We start from the raw sequence: 12,469 nt of genomic DNA, 5'->3' as shown, positions 1-12,469 counted from the left end.
AGAAAAAGTGTTCACAAAATTCCGACGCAGCAATCGTTGGATATACGCGGAACCTGCCGCCGACCACGGCATGGCCCTCTTTGATGTCTGTCGTCAGCTTTACATTATAACAAAAAAAAAAAATACGCCGAGTTCATCGTGATAACTGTTCCGGGGCTCGGCTTCGGGTAACAACACTTACTTCGGTGTGGGGGCAAAGCTGCTGAGCTGATGACGACATTGGCCCAACCTCCAACCAACGACTACTACGATATAAAACCGCCGAATGTGTGGTGTTTATAATTAACGTGTTGTTATTTTTTTTTATTACTAGAACACAGCACGGCAGTGTCACAGTGGTGGCGATCACGCCACCCATATTGTTATACATAAAAAAGTAACAATAATAAATAAGCGAGCGCCCTCAGAAAAGTGTCACCGGAATCTAACAGTTTATGTGACAGACGCACACAGACACAAACGGCGCGACCGCGTCCGGAATGTAAACAGTCTGCTGGCTGAAAAAAAAAAGGATTCCATACCTATTGGATTTGTCCCTGTTTTATTTTTGGGTGTAAATTGACTTACCCCTCGTCGCGCAATAAAATTTAGAGCAGGCCAGTTATCGGCGATGGACGGTCAGTGGCACTTTGACATCGATTAATTTTGGTTCGAGAGTGACGGGCCGAAAGTTTGCTGCGTATATTTGTATAGGAAATAAACATCAAGATTGATGGATTTATAAATAATTGAACATGTTCGATTTATTTTTTGGGAGGAAAATTGTCGCGGCAGAGACTGCCCACCACGAATGAGTTGGTGAAAGTTTTTTTTCGAATTGTGAAATTACTAAGGAAGATTTGTATCCTGGTGTAATAATTCTAAGTTTAGCTTTAATTTTATGCGATTTTCAAATTAATTTTTCACAATTATAAAGCGCACTTATTTTTATTACTAACACAAAAGCATTAAAATGTTTTTTTTTGTTAAATTTATTTAGAAACATTTTTTTTGTCTTTTGCAAGCAAAACATAACCAAACTTGTCGGCACCCTAAGCAAACGTCATTGCCCGTCGTCGTTATGATTTTTCGTCGTTATGATTTTTTTTGTTATTGTATGGTTATTGTAATAATAGACTAATAACACTTTTCAATTATTCTTCGAACAAATCTTTGTTATTTTAACAACTAATCCGATCATCCCAATAACAGTTGGAGGTATTCTTCCATAACAAAAAAAAATATTCCAAAGTTGTTTTGGCTTTCAAACAATATCAGATTTTGTTATGATAACAAATTTTGTTATGATAACTTTAACTGTTATTAAACCTTTATGCAAAAATGGATTTTTCAAGAAGATTCCATAACAATTTCTGTTATTTTAACAACATTTCTTATTGAAATGGCATAAATTTTGTTATTACCGTCTGCCCGGGTAACAAAATTCATGCTCTTTCAATAACGAATACTGTTAAAATAACAGAAAGTGTTATGGAATTTTCTTGAAAAATCCATTCTTACTTAAGGGTTTAATAACAGTTTATGTTATCATAACAAAATTCGTTATTGGTGTGATATTCGTTGAAATCCAAAACAACTTTGGAATAACATTTTTGGTTATAGAAGAATACCTTCAACTGTTATTGGGATGATCGGATTAGTTGTTAAAATAACAATAAATAATAACAAAGATTTATTCGAAGAATAACTAAAAATGTTATTTGTCTGTTATTACATTAACAATACAATAACACAAATTTAATAACGACGAATAGCAAATCTTGTTATAAATAACATGAAATGTTATTGGCCTAGTATTTTCAAATATCAAAAAATATTATTCCCAAGTTATTGTCTGTCTGTTTTGTTATTTGAAAATTCTAGGCCAATAACATTTTATGTTATTTTTAACAAGATTTGTTATTCGTCGTTATGATTTTTTTGTTATTGGATCGTTATTGTGATAACAGACAAATAACATTTTTAGTTATTTTTCGAACAACTCTTTGTTATTATTATTTGTTATTTTAACAACTAATCCGATCATCCCAATAACAGTTGGAGGTATTCTTCCATAACAAAAAATGTTATTCCAAAGTTGTTTTGGCTCTCAACCAATATCAAACCAATAACAAATTTTGTTATGATAACATAAACTGTTATCAAACTCTTATGCAAAAATAGATTTTGCAGGAAAATTCGATAACACTTTTTGTTATTTTAACAGTATTTGTTATTGAAATGGCATGAATTTTGTTATTACCGTCTGCCCGGGTAAACATTTTCAATATAATATCACTTCAATACCAAATCTTGTTATTTAATCATAAACTGTTATTATTTTTTCTTCTTGAAGTTGAAGTTCAGGATAAAATAATAACACTTTTTGTTATTTTAATAGGATTTGTTATTGAAATATTATTAATTTTGTTATTACCGTCTGCCCGGGTAGATAACGTAAGGCGGACTTTCAGCTGTCAAAATATAGAAAATGACAATTTAATCATTCCCAGTCAAATTTTACCTGATTTTTCTGTAGGATTGTATAGCATGCCAAACAGATTTCTTTTAATTTCAGAGGCAATTTCAGTCTTCTTGCTGAAAAGTTCCATGAAAAACGTCGGCCCAAACTTGTACAACCTCACGGTGCCAAATCTGGGCTGGAAGTGGCAACTTTAGGAAGTGCTAATCAACGCCTACTAATCGACTCGCTATCAGATCGTTTGCGCGCGCGTGATCACCCTACGATCTGTATCACTTGGCGTCGTTGGTTGCGTTGGTTCGTACAGTTTACCGCGGAGTTGATTGTTGTAAGACTTTTGCTGCGGCCGCTCAAGTGCAAGTGCAAACGGTAAATGCAAAATGCAAATTTACACAGTTCGGAGTGCATTCGAGATAAAGGACTGTGTCTGCTGGGCAATTTGTGGCAAAACTAGGAAGATGAGTTGTTTGGTGCCTGCTAAAGGAGATAAACGAAGCTGACAAGAGGATTGAAAAATATGGCGAAAATAGATAAATCCGAGCGGCAGTTAAGCCGACTTTGTAAGGCGTTTTATTGGACCACAAATCGTCACGTGGAAGATCAGGCTTCTGGTGTGTGATCTGGGCGCGATGCATCCGCGGAACGGATGATTGAATTACCCTGGTCGGATTGGATTCTACTATGGTGGAATGCGTTGGGGCTCGTTTTACTACACTTGTTCTCGGCGAAACGCAAAGTATTATTGTAACTCTTGAATGGTTTTCGCTGCGTAGATTGGCCCTTTTCACACGCCCCTTTTGTCTCCTCAGAGGGAGTGGTCAGCAATAATATTGTGGATAAGGAAAAAGTTCGTTCAACAAACACGCACCCGGGTGTTTATTAAACAAAAGTATGCATAATAAGGCCACCGTTGCTGAGCTAGAAAAAAGCTTCTGAAAAACAGTAAAAAAATGATTTTCTTCAGAGAATAAAAGTGGCAAATCACGACGGCTGATACGAAGGTTTGTCAACTGAAATATTCAACTAATAGAGTTTTATCTAAACTCAAATTAAAACAAATAAGTCAAACAATGAAATCCTCTGGCTAATCATTTTTTTTTTGTAAAAAATATTGCAACAGTACATTTTTCAAACGTTTAATTGTTGAGGCTTTTGTAAATGTTTTTATATCATTTTTCTCAATTCTCTTAAAGTATCGATGAAAACAAAATTTTATCCCTTAAATTCCCACTAATATTATATTTTATCTATTTGAGCAAAAGACTTTCTACAGGTTGCATTTTATAGAAAATTGTCCTAGGAATTCGATAAATATTAAATTTTAAACCCTTAAATGCCCACTAATATTATATTTTAACGTTTTGAGTATTAAAATTCAGTTTTGACCAATTCCTTATATTTTTGTTTGTTTTATTTTATCACCATCGTGTTCCCCGGGCAATTTTACATAATAATCAATGTAGACCTCAAACTAAAATGAACTATTGGCCAGATACTGCGATTTTACTGAAAAAAGTTTGAATTTGCGCAGCGCTCGGAAGTACATGGTGTACTTTTCAACAAAAAGAGTGGAATCCCGCGTAGTTTGGTTTTTATATATGGGAAACTTATTTCGGATTTGAATTTATAGGACAGAGTGCTGCACAAAATCAAACTTTTATCAGTAAAATCGCTGTTTCTCGACAGTTCCTTTTAGTTTGAGGTTTACATTGATTATTATGTAAAATTGTCCGGGGAACACAATGGTGAAGAAATAAAAAATATTAAAATATAAGGAATTGCTCAAAACTGAATTTTAATACTTAAAAAGTTAAAATATAATATTAGTGGGCATTTAAGGGTTAAAATTTTATTTTTATCGAATTCCTTGGACAATTTTCTATAAAATGCAACCTCTAAAAAGTTTTTTGCTCAAATAGTCGCAAAGTTAAGATTAAAAGAAAAAAAAAGTTTTTTAGAAAATCGTCAAATAATCGTCAAAAATAGAGAGAATCAGCACCAAACTTGGGATTTCTGTTAACTATCGATAGATGAACGTTTCCCTCCAAGTTTGGCCCAAATCGGTGAAGGTCGAGTCCAAAAGTGTATTCAGTTGACCTGGAATGACCCATATTTGGATAGGGAGAGCACCCAAATTAAATCTTGAATTTGCGAGAAAGATGCTATAATATTTCACGAAATTGCGTTAATTTAAGCTAAAATCAAACAAGTGCTAGTCAAGCTAGTCACGTTAATTATGGGTACCAAATGATTGGGTTTTTTCATACATTCGAAAGAAAAAACCCAATTTTCATTACTTCCAATTTTGTTTTCGAAAATATAATCAAAATATCAGTATTTTACAAAATTGGTATTAAACGATCGGAAATTTTTAAACCATTCAAAGTAATTACACATTTTTTTAAATACTCAAAATTTTGACAAACTACGCATTTTCGAAAAAATACTCAAACATTTTGTTTTTACAATACGGGTATGAAATGATCGGAAATTTTTTATACATTTCGATAGTAATAACATTTTTTGTGAAGTTCTCAAAATTTTCCAAAAATTGCGTTTTTTTCGAATAAAAATACTTAAAAGTCAAGTTTTTTTTTTAATAATATGGGTATCAAATGATCGGTATTTTTTCACACATTGCAAAAGTAGCAACACATTTTTTTAAAACACTCAAGATTTTCCCAAAACTTCGTATTTAAAAAAAAATACTACAGATTTTAGCTTTCTACGAAAAAATCGAATACCCATATTAATAAAATAAACTTGAATTTGGAATATGTTTTATAAACTTTTGAAAATTTTGTGAATGGAAAAAAATCCATCAAAATGTATGAAAAATTCAAAATTATTTTATGTTCATTTAAAAAAAATATTTTTCAAAAAGACGTAGGTTTGTGAAAATGTTGAGTACTACACAAAATATATTGCAACTATCGAAATGTATGAAAAATTTCCGATCATTTGATACCTATACAGTCATGCCTCGGTTTTGCACTGCCCCGGTTTTGATTCGTTCAGCTGCCTCGGTTAAGCACGGTCCAGTGCTTAACTGAAGCACAGAGCTTATGGGATTTTGGCTATATGGGAGACATTGGCTTTATTCGTATGAAAAATCATGCAAACATCAAAATATTATAGTGCTTTAGAATCGGGATGATGTCAGCTTTCCATTTAAATTATTATTTCATGAAAATTTTCTCAAAAATACGTATTTTTCCTGTATTTTGAAAATGCAATGTTTCTCGAAAAAATACTCAAAATTATTGTTCTTACAATATGGGTATCAAATGATTGGAATTTTTTTTTATTCATTTCGAATGTAATTTTTTTTTTGAAAGCACTTATAATTTTCACAAAGTTACGTATTTTTGAAAAAAAAATACTAAAAATTTCATATTTTGAAAACACTCAAAATAATCACAAAACTACGTATTATAAAAAATACTCAAAATTTCAGTGTTTACAATATGGGTATCAAACGATCAGGACTTTTTCATACATTTCGAATGTAATAACAACCTTTTTTTAAATACTCAAAATTTTCTCAAATTACGAATTTTTGAAAAAATACTTCAATTTTCAGTTTTTACAATATGGGTTTCAAACGATCTGGATTTTTTCATACATTTCGAATGTGATAACAACATATATTGAAAACACTCAAAATTTTCACAAAACTACGATTTTTCGAAAAAATTCTCAAAATTTCTTGTTTTTACAATATTGGTTTCAAACGATCAGGATTTTTTCAAACATTTCGAATGTAATAATAATATTTTTAGAAAATACTCAAAATTTTCACAAAACTACGTATTTTCGAAAAAATACTAAAAATATCCGTTTTAACAATATGGGTATCAAACGATCGAGATTTTTCATACGTTTCGAATAAAATAACAATATTTTTTTTGAAAATACTTTTAAAAAAAATTGAGTATTTTTTTTTCAAAAATACGTAGTATAGTGAAAATTTGAAGTATTTTCTCAAATTTGAGATATAAATTTTGAAATGTGTAAAAAAATCCCGATCATTTGAAACTTTATTGTAAAAAACTGTAATTCAAAATGTTGTTATTACATTCGAAATGTATGAAAAAAATCTTGGTCATTTGATAATGATATTTTGAATATTTTTCGAAATTACTTAGTTTTGTGAAATTTTTAGTATTTTCAAAAATGTGTGTATGAATTCGAAATGTATGAAAAATTTTCGATCAAAAAATGGATATCCATCTAGCAAAAACAATAATTTGTGTATTTTTTCGGGAAAAAATGCATTTCCAAAATATAGGAAAAATACGTATTTCTGTGAAAATTTTCATGTAATTATAATCGCAATGGATTACTGACATCATCCCGATTCTTAAACACAATAGTTTTTTAAGGTTTGAATGATTTTTCGTAGAATTATAGCTAATGTCTCCCATATAGCCAAAATCCCATAAGCTCTGTGCCTCAGTTATGTACGCCTCGGTTTTGCATCCCCCATTTGCGGCGCTAAACCGAGCCATGACAGTAGAACACTCCAATCGTCTTCACCACGACAACCTGATATTGACATTCTTCTTTCGTTTGTTTCACGCACAATCGAATGAGTGCTACGCAATTTGACGGTCATTTGACCATTTACCGAAATTGCGATCATCTCTTCCATGAACGCATTCAAATGACTTCTGTCACCACGCAGCAAACACAAGGAAGAGAGAGAGAGACGAAACGCGAGAGAAAGAGCACGTTGTCTCGTTTGGGCGGCTGCTCGAGTGGTGCTCATTTTTCGTTCGTTTCTTCTTTGTGTTAACGTTCACCGACCGTCGCCAAGCAATGACGATCATGATAGGCGGTGTGTAAGACCGATCAAATTTCTTTTTGGGAAATGATCGCTGATAGAAAGTCCTGTCGGATATCGAGCAGTCCCATTCAGTGATAGATCCCTTTTCAAGCATTGGTAACAATAAATAGCTTCAAATTATTGAAATTCATATAAAAGTTTCACAGAAAACGATTAAAATCAGAAAATAGCATTTATGAAAAAATTTACAGTAATTCTGTAGAATTATATAATTTTATTTGAGTTAAAAATTATTGTAGGTATGATGATTCCTGAAAAAACTCCTCAACATTTTTTAAAAGAATAGAAATAATCAAACCTCCACAACTTTGACCACGCCGTAATAAATGTTGACCCCATTTTGTTCGTCATGTCCTAAGTCTGCAAAATCTTCTCTTCTCGTTTATCCCACCACAGAGGCATCAGCTCGACGGTTCGGCGCTGCATCGAGAAGGAAACGGGCAAGGAGTTTGCGGCCAAGATCATCGACCTGGGGGCGGCCGAAACCGGCGACTCGAACCACATGCTCGAAGCGACCCGGCAGGAGATCCAGATCCTGCGCCAGGTCATGGGCCACAAGTTCATCAGTGAGTAGTTTCTTTAAATTTTTATCTGATTTTGATTATTTTACGTGGCTGACGCAATGCCATCAATTTGAGAGTCAACGCGTTGCGAAATTGCTTCGCCAGTTTCGGTTAGTTGGTCGGAGGTGGTCGTCATTGGCGGAGGATCTCATAGATTTGAGGCACGCAATCCGATTCGCAGTGTGACTACGTGCCAGTGGAAACGTCCTGTCTGTCTACATTGATTCGTTTTTTCGTTTGATTCTCAAAAAACAGTTGAGCTGCAGGACGTGTTCGAGTCCGATGCGTTTATTTTCCTGGTGTTCGAGCTGTGCCGGCAGGGCGAGCTGTTCGACTATCTGACCTCGGTGGTGACGCTGTCCGAGAAGAAGTCGCGCTACATTATGAGGTGAGTGGCCTGCTAGAATATATATTTATACATATCCTACTCTGATTGTTTCGTTGATTTTTTGGTTCATTGCTGTGGGCTGTGATTTTGGGGGTCAGTGTCGAATCGTTTCAATTCGATGGCTTCAGTTTGGCGAGAATAGATTTAATGTGGTTTGTTCAACTTTGTTCAATATTAGGGAAGTTAAAACATTTAACGAGCTTTTAAGCCGCATTTATATTTTTTGATTTTTTGATGTTTAGAGTCTTTATAATAACTTGTATCAAAATTTCAAAAATTAGTTTTTCAAATTTGAATTTTCGTAGGTCCTTCCAAGACCTGAGCCGTGAAACAAAAACTTAAGATATAATTCGTACCAGGCTTTTTAATTCTAGAAGGTTTCTCAAAAATAATAAACAATATTTACTCGAAAAAAGCAGTAAAAATTCCAAGAGTGAAGAAATTTATTAACCATTTTTGCATACAAAGCCAAACATTCAATATTACGTTCAATTTTTAAACCTTTGCATGGCAATATCTTAGCAACTAGGGGCCGTATCAACAAAGTTCAAAAAAGCAAAATATAGAGAATTTTCTCAGCTTTTCAAAAATATTTTTTTTCAAATGTGGGCAAACATGTGCACTTATTTCCTTAAATGAAAAACTGCGTCTGTAAATTTTTACTTAAGTACTTTTTGATTTCAAATTTGATTTTACATCGAAAAATGAAGTTGAAATTTTTTTGCGAGTTTTTGAAAAAATCTGTTTATATTCAAAAATTCATAACTCGGTTAAAGTTTTTTGCACATTCAGAAAATTTCAGAAAAGTTGGCATTTGATTTCCCCTAAAACATATAAAAAGTGTTTTTTTTTTGCATATCAAGTTTTAGTCACAAAAAAATAAATCAAAAATCACATTTTTTTACATTGTACATTTTACATTTTTTTTCAGTGTAATCCTTATTCATACCTACAACTTTGCCGAAGACACCCAATCGATCAAAAAATTCCTTCAAAAGATACAGATTTTTGAACTTTCATACATCATTTTTGTATGGACAGCTGCCAAATTTGTATGAAAAATTACATGGACAAACTAATGAAGCAAAATGGCTTCTTTGGGCATACCGAAAGCACCATAAAAGTTTGAGCCGAATTAAAAAATACAAAAAAATAAATTAAAAACAAAAATCGATTTCGTAGAGACGTGCTTAGTATCATAACTGAACAAGTGTTGAAACGAGTGATAAAAACGAACTATCATTTGATGCACCGAAATATCTGAAAGTACAGCGACCGTCACTATAGCTTGTGAGTTCGCTTTTTTTTTTATCTCAAGCATGCCAGCAAGAGCATTTTTTTCCTATTACTTTTTCTCTTTTCTTCGTTCACGCACACTCGCCGAAGATTTTTCCGTTTTCTCAAAAAAAAAAAAACCGCAATGAAAAGAACGCGAGAGGGGGAATAAAAATCGAACACGTCCTACGTCCTGTTAAACTGCGAGAGCAAATTTTGTTTTAGAACGTACTATGTGAGAACGTCCAAGGGGTTGTGTAAACACGCAACCGGCAATTCTTGGTGCGGAGAATCTTGCGACAGAAAGAAGTTGGGAGATGAAATTTTGGGCATGATGATTTTAGTGGCTGAGAACTGAAAGTTTTATATTTTTACAACAGTACTTGGAACCTTTTGGGTTAGTTTCAGAATTTTGCAAGCCCTAGACCGAGGGACAAAACTTAAAATAAAATTCGTAATAGCCTTATTATTTTTATTTTTTTTATTTTCTAAGTGTAAATATAGGTATTCGGTGCCCTCTCCCCGTGCCCATACCTTCACACTTAGGAGACCCGGGAGGCGGAGTCTTGTCGCAAAAAGAACGATACACGCCTGTGGATCCGTTGACGAAACCGCAAGGTTTAAGAGGGCCACATTATAAGGTGTTACGTCGATTCCTTATTATTTTTAGAAGTTTTTTTTCAAATACTTGAACATAAATAACTCAAAAAATATATAGAAAAGGATTAAAAAATAATTTCTAAATGTAATTTTTACAGGTGAAAATGATAATATTTGTAATCAAAAAAGAGTTCAATTATGTCCATTGCTGAAAATATTTACAGTCATGCATCGGTTTAGCACCGCATATGGGGGATGCAAAACCGAGGCGTGCATAATTGAAGTACAGAGCTTATGGTTAAATGGGAAAAAAGAGTTATAGTGTTTTGGAATCGGGATGATGGAAGCTATCCGTAGTAACTATAGTTACATGAAAATTTTCACAAAAATACGTATTTTTCTGTATTTTGCATTTTTTACTCTAAAAAAACCTTAAAATATGTGTTATTGCAATATGGGTAACAAATGATCGTGTTTTTGTCATACATTTCAAATGTCATGCATTTTTTCTTTTGATAATACTGAAAATTTTCACAAAACTAAGGAATTTCGAAACAATACTAAAAATTTCAGGTTTTTGCAGTATTGGTATCAAATGATTGGGATTTTTTTCATACATTTCGAATGTAATAACAACATTTTACTTTTTAAAATACTGAAAATTTCAGTTTTTCACAAAATGGGTATCAAATGATCGGATTTTTTCATACATTTCGAATGTAATAACAACCTTTTTTGAAAATATTCTGAATTTTCCCAAAACTACGTATTTTCGAAAAAAACGCACTCAAAATTTCAGTAGGGTGACAAATGATTGGATTTTTTCAAACATTTCGAATGCAATAAATTATAAAACTTTGAAATTTTTAGTATTTTACAGAAAATGCGTAGTTTTGTGAAAATTTTGAGTATTTAAAAAAAACATGTTATAGCTTTCGAAATTTATTACAATATCTCGATCATTTAATATCCATATTGTGAAAAACTGAAATTTTGAGCATTTTTCGAAAGTACGTAGTTAGGTGAAAAATTTGAGTATTTTCAAAAAAAAGTGTTACAACTTCCGAAATGTATGAAAAATTCCCGATCGTTTGATATCCATATTGTGAAAAACTAAAATTTTGAGTGTCTCATTTGATATCCATATTGAAAAAACCGAAACTTTGAGTGTATTGTCAAAAATACGTAGTTTTGTGTTTTTTAGTATTTTCAAAATAAATGTTATTACACTTGAAAAGTATAAAAAAATATCGATCAGTTGATACCCATGCAAAAATTTGTGTTATAACATTCGAAATTAATGAAAAAATCCCGATTGTTTGGTACCCACATTGTAAAAAAACAAAAAAAAATGATTTTTTTTTCATAAATACGTAGTTCTGTGATTTTTTTTTAAAGTATTAATAAAAATATTACATTAAAAATGTATGAAAAATCCCGATCATTTGATACCCATATTGCAATAACAATAATTTTGAGTATTATTTCGAGAAAAATTGCATTTTCAAAACAGGAAATATACGTATTTTTGTGAATTTTTTTTATGTAATTATAAGTGCAATCGATAGCTGACATCATCCCGATTCCAAAACACTATAATTTTTTGATGTTAGTATGATTTTTCATTCGATTATAGCCAATGTCGCCCATATAGCCAAAAATCCATCAGATCTGTACTTCAGTTAAGGGGTAACATGCATGTAAATCGGCAAAAAAGTCAGAGGTTGGTTTGAGCACAAACTCAAACTTTTTTCAAATCTGTTATCAGGAAATTAAAATATACATTTTTTAGTATTCATCAAAATAAATTTGAAGACATTTGTTTGTATCATTGCTGAGATACAGCTATATGAAGCTGGCATTTTCAAAAAACGGGTGCCACGATATCTCAACACTGCTTCGACCAAATCGGCTCAAAATTTTGGTGAAGACTCGTTAAACCGGTCCCGTGTGCATGACGATTTTGAAAAAGACTTAGAAAACTTCAATTTTCGTGTTTCTTTTTCTTAAAGCGGCTCTATCTCAGCAACACGAGGTCCAATCTTCAATGTCTCTTAGACAATTTTATAGCAAATTTTCTGTACTTTTCAAAAAAAATATTTTTAGAAACGGTCACTCATGGTCACTATTTTTAAAAATTAAAAAACTGCAAATATTTCGCTAAAATCAAACTTTCGGTGGCTATATCTTGAAAACGGAGCCCTTTATCAAAAAATCTGTAGAGTACTTTTCGATTGCAAATTCAATTTTGCATTAAAAAGTAATGTCAAACTTGTTTTTGCATGAAACTTCATTTTTTCCAAAAATCACTATTTTTTCAAAAATTCATAACT

General features: G+C 32.2%; 1 protein-coding gene across 5 annotated transcripts in view; it reads left to right on the top strand.

The window, feature by feature from the left end:
* LOC6047795 (phosphorylase b kinase gamma catalytic chain, skeletal muscle/heart isoform) overlaps window positions 1-12,469 on the top strand; it is a 32,006-nt gene that overhangs the window by 1,501 nt on the left and 18,036 nt on the right. For all 5 annotated transcript variants that reach the window (XM_038261775.1, XM_038261776.1, XM_038261774.1 and 2 more), the window contains 2 exons: window positions 7,707-7,876; window positions 8,129-8,261. In XM_038261775.1, coding sequence (XP_038117703.1) covers window positions 7,707-7,876; window positions 8,129-8,261 — 303 coding nt within the window. The remainder of the gene's footprint in view (window positions 1-7,706; window positions 7,877-8,128; window positions 8,262-12,469) is intronic.

Source organism: Culex quinquefasciatus, chromosome 3 (assembly GCF_015732765.1).
Source record: "Culex quinquefasciatus strain JHB chromosome 3, VPISU_Cqui_1.0_pri_paternal, whole genome shotgun sequence".
NCBI classification, from domain to species: Eukaryota; Metazoa; Arthropoda; class Insecta; order Diptera; family Culicidae; genus Culex; species Culex quinquefasciatus.
Note: the sequence above shows the minus strand (reverse complement) of the source record. Positions and strands in the feature narration are given on the sequence as shown.